Here is a 17,296-nt window from a genome sequence, read left to right as displayed (position 1 = left end):
TTATTGGGCCAAAGTTCGAGTGATCATGGCTTATGGAAGTGTCATAGCAAATCTCATGCCCATGCTCTGTCTTCAAGTATATGCCATAGCAAATCTCATGCCCATGCTCTGTCTTCAAGTATATGCCATAGCAAATCTCATGCCCATGCTCTGTCTTCAAGTATATTCTTTTTAATTTATTATTTTTTTAAAAATAAAATCTGAAAATGGAATGGTATGTCTCGACCGGGATTTTTTTCAATCTCCAAGCAATCTCTATTAAGTAAGGAATGGAATTATCCATGGTATTCTTACATGAAAACAATTACTAGTACAAATACTAAATTCAAACCCGGCATCTTCTTATCCAAGCAATTGTCTTTGATTTATATACAAGGATAAGAAGAACCATTAATTCCATTATTATGCTTCAATGCTTACCAAAACCACCCATGTTTTAAATTCTCTTTCTAGTTGGGCATAGTGATATATCCTCAAAAGAAATAGACTTACAATTAGAATTGGTCAGAAATTGCGTCTGTTTTAGAGTTTAGTTTCTAATTGAGCACTTTTTGGCATCCACGATGTCCTTCCCCTCAATAATATGTGGGATTGTTTTTCAAGGCAAATAGTGTGCTCCAGCTCAACCCCTTCACTTTTTGTAGAGCCATCTCTTGCAACCGTACATAAAGACTGCAGCACAGTGTTCATCCCACACTCCTTCCTGAATTCCAAGGTTATACTTGACAGCTTCTGGCTCTCTAAAATCCAATGAGGAACACTCTGCCAATTACAACTTATATAAACAAATGAGAAATGGAGAAGAATCAATTAATGAGGAAGTAAAGGGGGGGAAAAAACCAAGTACCTCAAGAAGCCAGTCAATATATGTTACATGGTTCACATGTTGATTGAAATCCAGGTCACTCCATTTGGGCTGCATTTCTCAGCGAGTACATATCATAAGACCAAATAATATATGCATATGCAGAACTCAATAAGATACCTACCAATAAACCTGTGTGGACAATATCTGCAGTTTCGACATCCAAATCCCTTAGTTTTCTGCCATCCTCCTTGTCATCGATGATTGGATCAGCAGTGTCCATAAAAATGCCCTTGGTTTCCTCCTTGACTTCATTAATGAACTTGCACAATTTTCTAGTCCTCTTATTCATCATCACATACACACTGCATATCAAATATATATATATATATATATATAGTCAACATGATATTAAAAAGAACAAAAATTAAAAATTAAAAAATAGACACTGCATGCAGGTGCATATGATTGAATTAGTATAACATGTTTGGTTTTCTACCAGACTGCTCGAAGCAGAGTTTCCCCTGTGTTGAAATCACTCACAATCCAATCGCGGCGCATACCATTCCTTCCTGACACACAGGTCCAAGTTTTTACTTGAATCACATCAGACCTTAATTTTACAGTACATAAAACCAAGTTAGTGCTGATAATTGTCTTCCAAGGACCCAATAAATATATAAATAAATACTTCAATAATAGTGTGGTTTACCATGAAGGATAACTATCCACCACAATCTGCATTCTAGAAACAATCCAGGTCATATTTCTTTTTTTCATCTCCGGTGTTGAACCGAAATCATCAGACAGAATCCCAGCATATTTGAAGTGGTTAAATGCTAATTCCTTCATGTACAAGAAATCAGGAACTGTTAAATACATAGCAAATGGTTCAATATTTAATGTATTTCACTCAATTCACACAATGATAAGCTTTCACTGGATGCTTTGCACTAAACCTGTAAAATATTGATCAAGGCCCTTATTGATGCTTTGCCAAATGAGTCAAGCTCGGATACTCTAATCGAGAAGTTTTGCTGGAAAACAAGCCCACCCTGCAGCAACCTTCCTTCAAATAGATTGTCTACATTCTTTTCTGGCTGTTTTGTTGGTTTCAAATTGAAATGTTCCAACCCCATTTTCCCAATAGCTGCAAGCAAGTCCATGTTACATGCATACAAACATACATACATTATACATACATACGTATATGCATGCATACTATGTTTGTACCTTCTTTCTGGTAAGGCTGCGAACTGTTTAAATTTGACTGTAAACTACTCGATAGCGGAAAATTTGGCTTATTTCGACCAGAATCTGTAAGGCTAGCTCTTATTCCTCTGCAATTAATTGTTGTTTCATTAGTTGAAGATGGTAAGGTTGAAATTGGCACTGGTACACCCTTTAAAGGTCTTGGAGCAGCCAAATGCTTCAGCATGGTGATTTACTAATTATATATAAATATATACTAGGATTTTTAGGAGAAAATATTCCGCTATTTTTTACACCAGAATATGTGTTATCTCATCCTCAATAATCTGGCTAGCTTTCTATCTTCTCCTCCTGGTCTCAACAAAGAAACAGTAATCAAACACCTACATCATGAGTACTGCAAAATGTAAATGAAAAAGTAGTATATGTTTAAAAAGGGAATGAAATGAAGTAATTAAAACATTGTTAAAAATGGAGCATTTAGCAACCAGACAAATTATATACACCCGGATATTTCAACTTTCGGGAAAACAAGGACCATTAAGTCATATATTAACCTAAAATACGAAACCAAATTGAAGTAATAATGCATATTATTATCACTTCAAAAACCAATATGTGCCTACATAAATATGCTTCTCGCTCAGTTTGTAGATAGAGATTAATATGGACCTTTGGAAAGTTGCAAGAAATAGAACATATAATTAGGAATAGAACAAGCAAGAGCAGAAAGGAATTAATGGAAGAAAAAGGAAAACAAAACAAAACAAAAACCATTGCTTTGTAAATCGAGAGAGAATTAATAAAACTGAAAAGCCACCTGTTTTAGTACTTTCTGAAATTGTTTGAATTACACATTACACAATACCATTTGCAACCAACTTATTTATAGAATTCCTCAATTTTTTTTCTTAACAAATTCAAAATCCTCATGTATTTGTGTGATTTGAATCCATTTGTGTGATTTGAATCCGTCTTTTCGTAGAAGCAGATAAGAATGCTCAACTACTTAAGGTAGAAGGGTCTAAAATTATCTTGATTTTCCTCAAGAGTGGTGCTAGGCAGCTGGTGTCTAAGACTCGATGAAAATAATAATAATAATAATAATATTAAAATATTAATATGTCAACTCTAGAAGCATCCACAACCAACTTTCACTTCTATAAAAAGGTGATGATGTATGTGTTTTTGTCTCGTCCAACAATAATAGAAAAAGAAAGAGTGAGTGCTTTACGTGAAGTGTTGTGAGTGTGTCCTTTATGTGAGAAGAGTGTAAAATGTGTTTTGTGTTGTGTCCTACTGTAGGCCATAAAAAATTAAGTGGGTGTGTGTTGCTCATTTGTGTGAGTGAGTGTACTAATTTTCTATTAATTAATAAAAATCAATATTTTGGTTTACTCTTTAGTCCTTTGTCTTCAATATTTTTGGTATCAGAGCAAGGCCGTCCAAGTTCGACTTTGTGGTAGTTTTTTCTTCATGGCCGTGCAGTCAAAGATTAAGTTTGTATAGTGCTGTAGGAATTTTCAGTAATCACAATGGGAGACCTTCAAGTTGATAGAGGTATTAAAAAGCTCAACAATCAGAATTATGGCACGTGGTCAAGCCATATTTGAACGGCCAAGATCTTTGGGAGATCATACTCTTTTTGTGGACACCTTCCTCTGGGATTTTCCTCCAATAACATGTAACATGGTGTGTCTTTCTTTCTTTATTTATTTTACCTGTCTTTTAGTGCCTTATTGCATCTTATCCCTGTGTAAATGAAATAGAGGTTTCAAGACAAAAATTTATACAAGTATTTTGGATAAAAAAACTGACCTTATAATATATATATATATTTGTTTTTTTCTCCAACGTAAAGAAGGTTTTTGATGGAATATTGGCATAGGAGACAAACTGTTGTTCTTGATGGAATATTATTCCTAATTACCAAAATATGGAATAATTATATTTGATTTTTTATTTTTTGCCTTTCATCTGATTTTCCTGTCTTTTTCAACAAATAGTGAATTTGATTATTTTTTATTTGTCCCCAAATGTTTAATAGAAACGTCAAGTCCTATTGTATGAGAAACAACACAAAATATTAAGGAGAGAGATGTATCTCAACATTATCAAGTTCTTACGAGCCAAAAAATAATATAAAAATGATGAAGTTTAATTAATTTATTTTTTTGGGCTTTTAAAATATAAGAATGGGGCCAAATTTCCCTAAATTGTACTATAACTGAAACCTACCAAAAGTTGTATAGATTGAAACCGAAAGCAAAGCCTTTTGAGGTGAAAAGACGGCTGAAATGGATATTTATTGGGCCAAAGTTCGAATGATCATAGCAAATCTCATGCCTATGCTCTGTCTTCAAGTATATTCTTTTTTTCTTTTCTTTTTTTTTTTAAAAATAAAATCTGAAAATGGAATGGTGTGTCTCAACCGGTATTTTTTTCAATCTCCAAGCAATCTCCATAAAGTAAGGAGTGGAATTATCCATGGTATTCTTGCAGGAAAACAATTACTAGTACAAATACTAAATTCAAGCCCGGCATCTTCTTCTCCAAGCAATTGTCTTTGATTTATATACAAGGATAAGAAGAACCATTAATCCCATTATTATGCTTCAATCCATACCAAAACCACCCATGTTTTAAATTGTCTCATTAAGCTCTTTTTGGCATCCACAATGTCCTTCCCCTCAATAATATGTGGGATTGTTTTTCAAGGCAAATAGTGTGCTCCAACTCAACCGCTTCATTTTTTGTAGAGCCATCTTTCGCAACCGTACATATAGACTGCAGCGCAGTGTTCATCCCACACTCCTTCCTGAATTCCAAGGTTATACTTGACAGCTTCTTGCTCTCTAAAATCCAATGAGGAACACTCTGCCAATTACAACTTATACAAACAAATGAGAAACGGAGAAAAATCAATTAATGAGGAAAGTGAAGAAGTAAAGGGGGGAAAAAAACCAAGTACCTCAAGAAGCCAGTCAATATATGTTACATGGTTCACATGTTGATTGAAATCCAGGTCACTCCATTTGGGCTGCATTTCTTAGCAAGTACATAATATAAGACCAAATAATATATGCATATGCAGAACTCAATAAGATACATACCAATAAACCTGTGTGGACAATATCTGCAGTTTCAACATCCAAATCCCTTAGTTTTCTGCCATCCTCGTTGTCATTGATGATTGGATCAGCAGTGTCCATAAAAATGCCCTTGGTTTCCTCCTTGACTTCATCAATGAACTTGCACAATTTTCTAGTCCTCTTATTCATCATCACATACACACTGCATATCAAATACATATATATATATATATATATATAGTCAACATGATATTAAAAAGAACAAAAAAAAAAAAAAAAAAAAAAAAATAGACACTGCATGCAGGTGCATATGATTGAATTAGTATAACATGTTTGGTTTTCTACCAGACTGCTCGAAGCAGAGTTTCCCCTGTGTTGAAATCACTCACAATCCAATCGCGGCGCATACCATTCCTTCCTGACACACAGGTCCAAGTTTTTACTTGAATCACATCAGACCTTAATTTTACAGTACACAAAACCAAGTTAGTGCTGACAATTTTCTTCTAAGGACCCAATAAATATATAAATAAATACTTCAATAATAGTGTGGTTTACCATGAAGGATAGCTATCCACCACAATCTGCATTCTAGAAACAACCCAGGTCATATTTCTTTTTTTCATCTCCGGTGTTGAACTGAAATCATCAGACAGAATCCCAGCATATTTGAAGTGGTTAAATACTGATTCCTTCATGTACAAGAAATCAGGAACTGATAAATACATTGCAAATGGTTCAGTATTTAATGTATTTCATTCAATTCACACAATGATAAGCTTCCACTGGATGTTTTGCACTAAACCTGTAAAATATTGATCAAGGCCCTTATTGATGCTTTGCCAAATGAGTCAAGCTCGGATACTCTAATCAAGAAGTTTTGCTGGAAAACAAGCCCACCCTGCAGCAACCTTCCTTCAAATAGATTGTCTACATTCTTTTCTGGCTGTTTTGTTGGTTTCAAATTGAAATGTTCCAACCCCATTTTCCCAATAGCTGCAAGCAAGTCTATGTTACATGCATACAAACATACATACATTATACATACATACGTATATACACACATACTATGTTTGTACCTTCTTTCTGGGAAGGCTGCGCACTGTTTAAATTTGACTGCAAACCACTCGATAGCGCAAAATTTGGCTCATTTCGACCAGTATCTGTAAGGCTATTTATTCCTCTGCAAGTAATTGTTGTTTCACTAGTTGAAGATGGTAAGGTTGAAATTGGCACTGGGATGCCCTTTAAATGTCTTGAAGCAGCCAAATGCTTTAGCATGGTGATTTGCCAATTGTATATAGACATATACTAGGATTTTTAGAAGAAAATATTCTGCTATTTTTTACACCAGAATATGTGTTTTCTCATCCTTAATAATCTAGCTAGCTTTCTACCTTCTCCTCCTGGTCTTAACAAAGAAACAGTAATCAAACATTCAAACACCTACATCATGAGTACTGCAAAATGCAATTGAAAAAGTAGTATATATTTAAGAAGGGAATGAAATGAAGTAATTAAAAAAACATTGTTTAAAATGGAGCATTTAGTAACCAGAAAAATTATATACACCTGGATATTTCAACTTTCGGCAAAACAAGGACCATTAAGTCTTATATTAACCAAATAGAAGTAATAATGCATATTATTATCACTTCAAAAACCAATATATGCCAACATAAATACGCTTCTCGCTCAGTTTGTAGCTAGAAATTAATATGGAACTTTGGAAAATTGCAAGAAATAGATCATATAATTAGGAATAGAACAAGCAAGAACAGAACAGAATTAATGGAAGAAAAAGGAAAACAAAAACCATTGGTTTGTAAATGGAGACAGAATTAATAAAACTGAAAAGCCATCTGTTTAGTATTTTCTGAAATTGTTTGAATTACACATTACACACTATCATTTGCAACCAACTTATTTATAGAACTCCTTACCTTACACACTCAACCAAAAATCAATAAATAAAATAAAAAGTAAGAGGAAAATTTTCTTGTGTACTCCCAAAGTATGATAGAAATTTCATTGACACTTCTAAAATTTGAAAAATCCTCACTTACTCTCTTGAAGTTTAGATAATTATTGTTTACCACTCTTGAAGTTGATTTTTGAGAAAATTGATTTATGAAAAGTCTATTTTACCTTTATGTATCAAAATGAATAATACATTATTATTCTATCATTTAATTTATAATAATGTATGTTAAAAACAAAATGTATCATTTACTATAGATTTAAAAAAAAAACATAATCATAAACAATATAAATAAAAAGGATAAATAAATTACATTTGTTAATATATATTATTATATAAAATATCATAAAATAAAGTTTGATATTTATTTTGAAATTTAATGGTAAAATATATTTTTTTATGAATCAATTTAGTCAAAAATCAACTTCAAAGGTGATAAATAATAATTTTTTGCAGACCTCCAAAGTATAAGTTATGATTTTTTAGGGGTGTTAATGAATTTATATCAAAGTTTGAAAGCGTAGATGAAATTTCGAAACATTCTTTTCACAATTCCATTAAAACTCTTTACACTCATGAAAATTTTAATTACCAAAAATATCCTTTTTTATTTTGCATTTTCAAAATAAATATTCTTTATAGTTTTTTACTTTTTTTTTTTTTTTTTGGGTTAACTGCACTTTCGGTGTTGCCCTGTGGATGGTTTGGTATAGTGTTTGTTGATCCTGTAACCAAAGGGAAATACTCTTTATAGTTCAAAATAAAAAAAAATAAAAAAACTAAATATTTTTTTTAAAAACTTTCTGCCATTAAAGCAAAGAGACTGTTAGCACTGCTTATGGTATGATGCGATGGGTATCGCACAATTCCGACCACCATCCCTTTGTGCTTTTTTTATTTTTATTTTTATTTTTTGAAAATCTTAAAGTGTTCTTGTATTTAAAAAAAAAAAAAAAGAAAAAAAGAAAAAAGTCACCCGCAAAGGTTTTTCAATCGGTGTCCTGTTTTTTGGTGCTGTCAGTAACCCTCTTCAACCCTTTCAGCGGTAGATGGTATTTGAAGTACAAAATAATATATAAATCAATTAAGAGAAAAAAAAAAAAAAAGAAAAAAGAAAGAAAAAAAGAAAGAAGATTTATGTATTTATTTTTTGTAGTGCAAGGGGTCAACTAACTCTCTTAGCAGACGGTGACTGTCTTTGATGTACGATGCATAAATTCAAAAAATACAATATAAAAAAGCAAAAAGAAAAAAAAATTAATAATTAAGATTTTAAAAAAATAAAAAAGTATTTTAATAAATATGAAACTATATAAAGTTGTTTTGGTATTACAATTAGAAATTCTCTTAAATTTTCCCAAAACAAAAAACTTCCTATCGTATACGTGGGGGTGACATAATATTACTTGCAACCGCTTTTTCGGTTTTAATCGTCAGCAAGATATTTCTTAAATTAAATGGTTCTATCATTATAGATCCACAAAAATCTGCATTTTTATAATTAATTAGAATTAATAAATGGTATCCATATTTATAGCCTAATAATTTAACTAAAGCCCATTTTCCCCCAAAAAAAAATAATAATAATAACTAAAGCCCCACAATTCGGGTGTTCATTATTTATTATTTTAATTTCTTAGATATATAAAACGGTTGCTGAATATATATTGCACCACGTTTTGACTTAAGGCCATAACATTCATTATCCAAATTAATGGTGGAGTGGACAAGAGAGGATAGATTTGATCATTTTGGCAACTTCTGTGGCGTATCTAAATAAGGGGGGCAATTAATGCACTATGCAATTTTCAACTAGTATGATTATTTGGATTTCTTTTGTTAATTAATTTTTTATAAATGGTTAAGAACATTGATCGATTGGAAAATTTGGCAATCGCCAGCTATCTCATTTGCCTGTTTTTAAAAAAAATAAAAAATAATAATGTTAACCGATATAGGTATATATATAACCCTTTCATATAAAGCTTGCTTTCCTATTAATAAGCTCGGAAATGATAATATTTCATACTTCGATTTTTGATTAATTAAAACAAAAGGGTGGAAATGATAATATTTCATATTTCGATTTTTGATTAATTAAAAAAGAAAAAGGGTTGCTAGCATTGCAGATGATAAAATTTGTTCTGTACTTGTAATCAGTTGAGATATTGGAATGGAAATTAAATTCACAAACTGGTAAGTTGTGAAGTCCATTAGTCTACAACATATGAAAACTTGTGTATGGAATTGTCCTTGGTATTCTTACAGGAAAACGCACTACTAGTACAAATACTAAATTTTTAAATCCTTCTTCTTCTTCTTCTTCTTCTCCAAGCAATTGTTATTCTTAGTTAACATATAATGATAAGAGGAACCTTATTTCCATCATTATGCTTTAAATTTGCGTGCTTCTAGTTTGGCATAGTGATTTATGCCCAGAAGGCATTAACATAGAAACAGACAATTAGAAATGGTCAGAGACTGTGTCTGTTTGAGTCTGGTTGTAACTTATTAGTAGTTTTTGGCATCCAAATGGTCCTTCCCCTCAATAATATGAGTGATTGGTTTTGAAAGGCAAAGAGTGTGCTCCAACTCAACCCTTTCACTTTGTGTAAAGTCAGAAGGAGGGCGATCGTTGGCGACTGCTGATAGAGATTGCACTATACTTGTCATCCCAAATTACATTTTTATGCAATAGTAGCTGGAATAGATATATAATTAGTAATGGAGTGGAATTTTAATAAAACCGAAAGGTCACCTACTCTCTGAAAGTGTTGGAATTAGATACTACAATTTGCAACCAGCTTATTTATATTATTCCCTATACCCTAAAATATTACTTGCAACCCTTTTTTTCAGTTTCTAATCATAAGGAAGATATATGATAAATTAACTAAGCACACCTGTCATTGGAGTTTATTTTTGTTTATCTTTCTTAAATATATAAAACAGTTGCAAGATACGCACCATTCTGGATGAGCAAGAGCGGATAGAATTTTTTGCTTTTTTATGATTTTGGTACCTTTCTGCTTGTTATCATATGGTGTATAGATCTAAATAAGAGAACCAATTAATGAAATCATACGGTTTTCAAGCAGTATGATCGTTTGGATTTGTTTTGTTATTTTATATACATGGGGCCAAAACTTCTTACTTTGGAATTTCAAATTCTTCTACTAATTATGACATATCAATATCAATATCTTCTACTAATTATGATATATGCATATTGCATTCTTCATATAAATGTTATCTTCAACTCCGGCACTCAATATGTTAACGTATAGTTGGATATATTAGAAGGTGACTTAACTAGCAGTGATTAGCTACTATTTTTGGTTTTTCTTTATTTGAAAACCAAATGGATCTTCATTGAAATTAAAAGGTTAGTTTGAATCATCTCTATCAAGCTACTAATCCTTTATTAATATTCATACTGTAACCCTTTAGAGAAAGTTTAGCAGCTTCCTTGACTATCTACCAGCACACGATTTGATATTGTAGGGCAATATATGATCAAGAATATTAATGCTAATAAAAGAAATGACCAAATTAAATCAACCTTTCACACAGAAACAGCCTCACGAGTCATGACTGAATAAAATAAACTATAAATTGTTTAACATGCCAATTGTTTTATTTAATCATTATATGCATATGCCTCTGCAGTGTTGGGGGAGAAAATAAATCAATTCTCTTATATTAATAATTTAAAAAAAACAAATACATAAACACACTATAGAATACTCATATATGCAGCAGGACCCACATACATGATAACCTTTTAGACACCAACACATAAACACCTAACATTATTTACTAACTATAACATGAGAGCTCTCTCTCTCTCTCTTTCTCTCTCTAGGAGCCTACTCTTCTCAATTGAGTAGCTCTTTCACTCACACCAACCGAGAGCCTCCTTGGAGCTCACTTGTGTAGCTCACCAAGCAGGGAAGCCAAAGCTTCTTTTTATACTTGACAAAGTCGGTTGCTTTGGCCTACTCAAAGCTTCTAGACTTCTCCACTATGTCCTTGCTCTCATCCTCAATTTTAGATTTTTTTTTTTTCAAATTCCAATGCTCTACTTCCAACCAAGTATATCAAATATACTAGTTAATTCTAGAAACTTCTAGGTCAATATTGATCCTTCAATTCTCCCCCTCAATATTGACTTCCCATTCTTTCTTTTCTTCTTGAGTGCTGAAAAATTATCACATTCTTCCTTTGGTGTCTTGGCATCTCCAGTAGGCTCCCAAATTATCTCCTCGATGGTAGTCTTAATTACCATCATGCCTTACTAGCTTTGATCTCCCACTTCATCAAAGCAACGACATTCACCAGCGACATAATCTTGTCACCTCCAACGATCTCCCAGAAATTCTATCCCTGCAACGACCACATATATTGTAATCTATGCTATTGAGCTTCCACATACCTTCTATCTTTTTGAAGGTCATTCATCGTGGTTTGGTGGTCCGCTCACGCACCAAACAAGCTTGGTCCTAAACAGCAAGCTCCACAATCCCAGATTGTGCACGATCATACGAAGCTCCACCAACAACGATTCTTGACCACCTCTTGCCACCGCAGTCCTAGACTGCCTCCATGCATCACCGCGATCCCTGATTGCCTCACAACTTCATGGTCCTTGACCATCCTCTGGCACTTGTGGTCTCTAACCGTTCACCATATGGTCTTTGACCGTTCCCTCCAATATTGTGGTCACCAATGCTCATGCCTTGATCCCTAACAAACTCTTACATACCACTCTTTTATACCAAGCAAGACACCAAAACTTACTAAACCCTTTAAACTATTATCCCATTGACTCTTACCCCGCTCTGATACCAAATTGTTGGGGGAGAAAATAAATCAATTCTCTTATATTAATAATTTTAAAAAAAACAAATACATAAACACACTATAGAATACTCATATATGCAGCAGGACCCACACACATGATAACCTTTTAGACACCAACACATAAACACCTAACATTATTTACTAACTATAACATGAGAGCTCTCTCTCTCTCTCTTTCTCTCTCTAGGAGCCTACTCTTCTCAATTGAGTAGCTCTTTCACTCACACCAACCGAGAGCCTCCTTGGAGCTCACTTGTGTAGCTCACCAAGCAGGGAAGCCAAAGCTTCCTTTTATACTTGACAAAGTCGGTTGCTTTGGCCTACTCAAAGCTTCTAGACTTCTCCACTATGTCCTTGCTCTCATCCTCAATTTTAGATTTTTTTTTTTTCAAATTCCAATGCTCTACTTCCAACCAAGTATATCAAATATACTAGTTAATTCTAGAAACTTCTAGGTCAATATTGATCCTTCATGTAGCAGGTACATGTATATAATCAAAATACATAAGGAATTCAAGTATAAGCTAACTAGGTAGCAGTCAGACAATTGAAAATTGCCAGCATCTAAAAAGTTTTGGGCAGCCAAATTGTCCTCCCCTTCAATAATATCTGAGGTTGATTTTCAAGACGAATGGTGTGGTCCAACTCCAGCTCAACCCCTTTATAATTTTGCGTAGAGCGATGAGGAAGCTCATCTTTTGTGGCAAGTGCAGATAAAGACTGAAGGCAACTATTCATCCCACATTCCTTCCAGAACTCCAACGTCATAGCCGAGAGCTTGTGAGTTTCTAATATCGAATCAGGAGCACTCTGACAAAATGTTATATTATTATCAATAACTCGCATTGAAAACTTGATGATCCAGCAATGAGGACGGTGATAATATGCAGAGAAAAATAAAAAATGGTCGAACCTCAAGAATCCAGTTAATATATTTGACATGGTTCACATGTTGATTGAAATCCAGATCACTCCATGTAGGCTGCTTTTTGCATTAGTTAATTAGTACAAATTAAGAGAAGTAGCCAAGAAGAGTAAGGATTAAAGAAAAAATAGCTTCAACAAGATCTATTTTTAAAACTAAGAGATTAGAGACATACCACTAAACCTGTTCGGACAATATCTGCTGTGTCAGCATCCAATTCCCTTAAATTTTTGCCATACTCGTCACCAATGATTGGATCAGTAATGTCCATAAAGATGCCCTGCATTTCCTCCCTGATTTCCTCTATGAACTTGGACAGTTTTCTAGTCTTCTTATTCATCATCACATACACACTGCATGTATATTATATATATATATATATATATATATAGAGAGAGAGAGAGAGAGAGAGCCAACATGATCAGAAGAAGCCAGCAAAATCGGGCCAGGTAGATAACTGAATTACTACAGATCGATTGATTTTTTTACCAGACTGCTCGAAGCAGAGTTTCCCCTGTTTTGTAATCACGAACAATCCATTCACGGCGCATACCATTCTTTCCTGATGCACACATTCAAGTGTCTATTTGAATGTCATCAGCCCTTTTACAAGACACAAAACATGTGAGTGCTGTTAAGTACTCTTCCAACTTCTAAAATACTGCAATAATAAAAGTTCACTTTTGGTTGTTCCAAAGAAAAATTGTCTAATATCTTTTCATTACTTGCAAAATAAGAAATCATATATATATATTTTTGATCATGGAGTTGCTTACCATGAAGGATAGCTAGCTACTGCAATCTGCATCCTGTAGACAACCCACATGAGATTTCTTCTGCTCATTTCTGGTGTTGAACAGAAATTCTCCATCCTAATCCCCGAGCTCTTGCAGTGGTTCAGTGCAGAATCCTTCCTCAGGAGCCAAAAAAGAGATCAATATATTTCATTTCATTATTCACAAAATAAGGTTTTCCATTGAAAGTTAAAATTAACAATATTGATGTAAAAACCTGTAAAATATGAATCAAGGCCCCAATGGATGCTTTGGCATCATGACCAAGCTCAGATAATCTAATCGAGAAGTTTTGCTGGAAAACAAACCCTGCAGCAACCTTCCTCTGAAGATATTATCAGCTATATTTTCTGGTTGCTTTGGTTTCTCAGTAACTGAAAACAGAACAGTGCAATGATATTATCAAACAGATTATTGCTTCATGTCGGGAAACACATTCACACCAAACTGTAAACTAGTATTTGGAGCAAAGCCTGTTGACTAAGAACTTTACCAGGAAAGTTTGGCCTGTTTCGGTCAATCTCAATTAGGCTGCTGCCTATTCCTCCCCGAGTACTAATTGTGCTTTTAGTAATTGAAGGTGAGGTTGGATAGGGCATTGAATTAACAATGAAAGTTCTTGGAGCAGCCAAATGCATTAGCATTGTGATTGATAAACTATTCTTACACCAGAATAACTATTTCTGTTCCTAACTATGCTAGCTTTGTACGTTTCTCCGATTCAAGAAAAGAGATAGTAATTAAACAATATTGTTTAAGATGGACCTAGATATATATTATGTATCTGGACTGTGTTGAGTTTTGCAAAACAAGGAAAATTAAGTTCTGTATTAACCTGAAATAGGAAACATAGGAAAAGTGCAGATTATCACTATTGTTACTTCTTTGGTGAGAAGAGAAGGAAACCCCTGTATGCTTTAAAAATATGAGCATTGGAAAATTGGCTTTCGCATACTAGAAATAAATTATATATTTAGTAAAAGAAAAACCGAGAAAGAAAGACAATATTTTGTAATGGAAAGGATTAAGTGATACTCACACCTGGTTCTGATATGATTTGTAATGTGAGGACTACCATTTGAAACCAACTTATATACTTGCACATATTAATTTTTTGGTTTTTATTATTCAAAACGTAGTACGCAAGTCATGATTTTTTTAGTTTTATTTTTATTTTGATAATAACAATAATAATGATTCCATTATTGAGAAGAAATCTGCATTTTTTTCTTTCTTAATTGGAATTGAGAAGTGTACATCTGGCATGCTAAATATGAATAAATTAAGCTGGTTTGATAATTATTTCGTTTAAGCATTCAAGTAGAAGAAGCTATATAGCAGACATTTGAGATTAAGATTGAAATTGAAATTGAGATTAATTGCTGAGATGTCTCTATATTGATGATCTAAGCACTAAGAAATTTTGAGCAGCCACATGGTCCTTCCCTTCAATAATATTTGGGACTCATTTTCAACACGAATGGTGTGCTCCAACTCAACCTCATCGTTATGTTTATTATTGTGATGACGATGGTCATCTCTGTTAGCAACTGCAGATAAAGACTGCAGTGAAGTATTCATCCCACATTCCTTCTGAAACTCCAAGGTCATAATGGAGAGCTCATGTGTCTCTAATATCCACCGAGGTGCACTCTGACAACAAGTTTATTTTTATAATGAAAATAAGAAGAGTTGGCATATTTTCAAGGAGAGAATATCACAACTCATAGCTAATAAGACCTTATTTTGAACTGCTAATGGTAAAACTGTCACAGATATTAACATCTCCTTAATCAAATATGCTCACAAACTTGATGCTTCTAGAAAATCATAGATTTTCTGAGTCATTTTTGTGCTAGACATATGCACTCAAATGAGTAAGAAGCAGGGCATAAAAGATGTACCTCGAGAATCCATTCAATGTATTTGACATGCTTCACATGTTGATTGACGTCTAGATCGCTCCATTTAGGCTGCATTTTAATTTCCAGTAACAAAACTAATCAAGAACAGAGAATTTGCTTAAAGAAAAAGCCAGCATGATCTTGATATATACAAAAACTGAATTAGAAACATACCAATAAACCTGCTTGGACATTATCTGCTGTGTCAACATCCAATGCCCTTAGTTTTTTGGCATCCTCATGATTGATTATTGGCTCAGTAATCTCCATGAAAATGTTTTTAGTTTCCTCCCTGATTTCCTTTATGAACTTTGATATTTTTCTTGTCGTCTTATTCATCATCACATACACACTTCATATAGCCAACATGGATAAATAAGTAATTGCATTACTACTACTACTACTAAACAAATCAAATTATTATGAACGGAAATTTTCAACCAGGCAGCTCGAAGCAGAGTTTTCCCTGTCTTATAATCACGGACAATCCATTCACGGCGCATGCCATTCCTTCCCGATGCACAGGTCCAAGTGTTTACTTGAATAACATCACCCCTTTATGAAGACAAACAAAAAAGCAATGTCAAATGCTTTAAAAATTTTCTTCTTCCAAGGAGAAAAATACTGCAGTAAATTTTACTTGCAGTTTGTTTAGCAAAAACAGATCTTGTCCAATGGCCTATGGAACTTACAAAAGTAAACGTATACATAGGCAACATAGAAAAAGTCCTCGTATAATTTCGAATACTAGGAGATTATTTAATATATGAACCATATATTGGTAGAGACTAATAGTTTTACCATGAAGGATAGCTATCAACCACAATCTGCATCCTATAAACCACCCATATCAGATTTCTTCTACTCATCTCTGGAGTTGAACCAAAACCCTCAGCCAGAATCCCAGCGCCTTTGACGTGGTTCAGTGCTGATTCCTTCATGGAAGAAATATAGGTAAATCATTCATTTTTACATCACATAATCGGTTTTACATTAAACTAATTAAGTAACATTGTAAAACCTGTAGAATATTAGTTAAGGCTCCTATAGATGCTTTCGAATCAGCGCCCAGCTCAGATGATCTGATCAAGAAGTTTTGCTCGAAAACAAGACCACATTCCAGCAACCTTCCACTGAATATTTCAACAATCTTATCAAGCTGCTTTGATTTCCAATTAAATCTTTCCAGCCTTTCCTCAACAGCTACCAAAAAAAAAAATTTGTAATAACATTAGCAAATAAAAAAGTCATGTACAACTCAGACGAAGGATCTGATTTTTTTTTTGGGTTTTTCTTTATCATGAACCTTTGATCTTCTTGGAAGACTCTGCAGCACTGAGATTAAGTTGTAAAGGAGTGGCAGCTGGGATAGAGTTTGGCTTAATTTCACTGGTACTAGTTGAGCTGTCAACGCAACGAATTGTTCTTCTCTTCATTGCAGAGGAAGTTGAATAATATGGTAATAGCATCGTGAAGGATCTTGAAACAGACAAATGCTCTACCATGGTCATGATCAGAGATGTATATGAGAAATTGTGATTGTAATTTTACTTGATTTTATCACAGAAGCTGGCTACGGAAAACAATCACTTAATGCAGTTTCACAGAATATTTGTTAGCATTTTGTCCAATTTATGCTTGAATCTGCACAAGTATTAATTCTCTTTATGAAAATACAGAAAATTAAAAGACAAAACCTTTGATGATGCTGATTGAGTAG

The 17,296-nt window shown here is 33.5% G+C and overlaps 4 protein-coding genes across 7 annotated transcripts; all 4 read right to left on the bottom strand.

Moving 5' to 3' along the window:
- Positions 1-151: 151 nt before the first annotated feature.
- LOC107406660 (palmitoyl-acyl carrier protein thioesterase, chloroplastic) lies at positions 152-3,085 on the bottom strand. Of its 3 annotated transcripts, none has more exons than XM_048467467.2 (8): positions 2,838-3,085; positions 2,039-2,414; positions 1,765-1,955; positions 1,518-1,651; positions 1,305-1,418; positions 990-1,170; positions 848-916; positions 152-762 (listed from the first exon to the last, which is right to left on the bottom strand). In XM_048467467.2, the coding sequence occupies exons 2-8, from the start codon at positions 2,241-2,243 to the stop codon at positions 523-525; spliced, it is 1,134 nt and encodes a 377-aa protein (XP_048323424.2). In that variant the 5' UTR covers positions 2,244-2,414; positions 2,838-3,085; the 3' UTR covers positions 152-522. The 3 variants fall into 3 exon arrangements, with proteins under 3 accessions (XP_048323424.2, XP_048323363.2, XP_048323394.2); XM_048467406.2 differs by having other exon boundaries at positions 2,039-2,400; XM_048467437.2 differs by having other exon boundaries at positions 2,039-2,368.
- Positions 3,086-4,472: 1,387 nt separating this feature from the next.
- On the bottom strand, positions 4,473-7,008 carry LOC107406654 (palmitoyl-acyl carrier protein thioesterase, chloroplastic-like). Its single transcript, XM_048464690.2, has 7 exons — positions 6,189-7,008; positions 5,915-6,105; positions 5,668-5,801; positions 5,455-5,568; positions 5,131-5,311; positions 4,989-5,057; positions 4,473-4,894 (listed from the first exon to the last, which is right to left on the bottom strand). Exons 1-7 carry the CDS (start codon positions 6,415-6,417, stop codon positions 4,673-4,675), a joined length of 1,140 nt encoding a protein of 379 aa, XP_048320647.2. The 5' UTR covers positions 6,418-7,008; the 3' UTR covers positions 4,473-4,672.
- Positions 7,009-10,705: 3,697 nt separating this feature from the next.
- On the bottom strand, positions 10,706-17,296 carry LOC107406718 (palmitoyl-acyl carrier protein thioesterase, chloroplastic). Of its 2 annotated transcripts, XR_007240517.2 has the most exons (12): positions 16,883-17,296; positions 16,598-16,779; positions 16,378-16,511; positions 16,018-16,131; positions 15,751-15,928; positions 15,577-15,645; positions 13,890-14,046; positions 13,655-13,788; positions 13,368-13,481; positions 13,054-13,231; positions 12,867-12,935; positions 10,706-12,763 (listed from the first exon to the last, which is right to left on the bottom strand). XR_007240517.2 is itself a non-coding variant. In XM_016013893.4 (7 exons), the coding sequence occupies exons 1-7, from the start codon at positions 17,085-17,087 to the stop codon at positions 15,086-15,088; spliced, it is 1,122 nt and encodes a 373-aa protein (XP_015869379.1). In that variant the 5' UTR covers positions 17,088-17,296; the 3' UTR covers positions 14,947-15,085. The 2 variants fall into 2 exon arrangements, 1 of the variants encoding a protein (XP_015869379.1); XM_016013893.4 differs by lacking the exons at positions 10,706-12,763; positions 12,867-12,935; positions 13,054-13,231; ... (1 more) ...; positions 13,655-13,788; positions 13,890-14,046 and adding an exon at positions 14,947-15,325.
- LOC125418208 (palmitoyl-acyl carrier protein thioesterase, chloroplastic-like) lies at positions 12,518-13,218 on the bottom strand. The gene is made up of 2 exons (XM_060814511.1): positions 13,054-13,218; positions 12,518-12,763 (listed from the first exon to the last, which is right to left on the bottom strand). Exons 1-2 carry the CDS (start codon positions 13,216-13,218, stop codon positions 12,518-12,520), a joined length of 411 nt encoding a protein of 136 aa, XP_060670494.1.

This window comes from Ziziphus jujuba, chromosome 1 (assembly GCF_031755915.1).
Source record: "Ziziphus jujuba cultivar Dongzao chromosome 1, ASM3175591v1".
Taxonomy (NCBI): Eukaryota; Viridiplantae; Streptophyta; class Magnoliopsida; order Rosales; family Rhamnaceae; genus Ziziphus; species Ziziphus jujuba.
The sequence above is the reverse complement of the archived record's forward strand: the minus strand, read 5'-3'. Positions and strand labels throughout refer to the sequence as shown.

What these genes read in the sequence shown, in the direction of transcription:
- LOC107406654 (XM_048464690.2), bottom strand. Translation starts at nt 6,417, where the DNA reads ATGTCTATATACAATTGGCAAATCACCATGCTAAAGCATTTGGCTGCT. An exon ending in GCAGCCTTCCCAGAAAGAAG is followed by an intron (nt 6,106 to 6,188) that starts GTACAAACATAG and finishes ACTTGCTTGCAG; the next exon opens with CTATTGGGAAAATGGGGTTG. An exon ending in GTGGATAGCTATCCTTCATG is followed by an intron (nt 5,569 to 5,667) that starts GTAAACCACACT and finishes TGTAAAATTAAG; the next exon opens with GTCTGATGTGATTCAAGTAA.
- LOC107406718 (XM_016013893.4), bottom strand. Translation starts at nt 17,087, where the DNA reads ATGACCATGGTAGAGCATTTGTCTGTTTCAAGATCCTTCACGATGCTA. An exon ending in GTTGATAGCTATCCTTCATG is followed by an intron (nt 16,132 to 16,377) that starts GTAAAACTATTA and finishes GTCTTCATAAAG; the next exon opens with GGGTGATGTTATTCAAGTAA. An exon ending in ACTCTGCTTCGAGCTGCCTG is followed by an intron (nt 15,929 to 16,017) that starts GTTGAAAATTTC and finishes GGCTATATGAAG; the next exon opens with TGTGTATGTGATGATGAATA.
- LOC107406660 (XM_048467467.2), bottom strand. Translation starts at nt 2,243, where the DNA reads ATGCTGAAGCATTTGGCTGCTCCAAGACCTTTAAAGGGTGTACCAGTG. An exon ending in CCTTGATCAATATTTTACAG is followed by an intron (nt 1,652 to 1,764) that starts GTTTAGTGCAAA and finishes TTGTACATGAAG; the next exon opens with GAATTAGCATTTAACCACTT. An exon ending in TTGTCCACACAGGTTTATTG is followed by an intron (nt 917 to 989) that starts GTAGGTATCTTA and finishes TGAGAAATGCAG; the next exon opens with CCCAAATGGAGTGACCTGGA.
- LOC125418208 (XM_060814511.1), bottom strand. Translation starts at nt 13,218, where the DNA reads ATGAATAAGAAGACTAGAAAACTGTCCAAGTTCATAGAGGAAATCAGG. An exon ending in TTGTCCGAACAGGTTTAGTG is followed by an intron (nt 12,764 to 13,053) that starts GTATGTCTCTAA and finishes ACATTTTGTCAG; the next exon opens with AGTGCTCCTGATTCGATATT.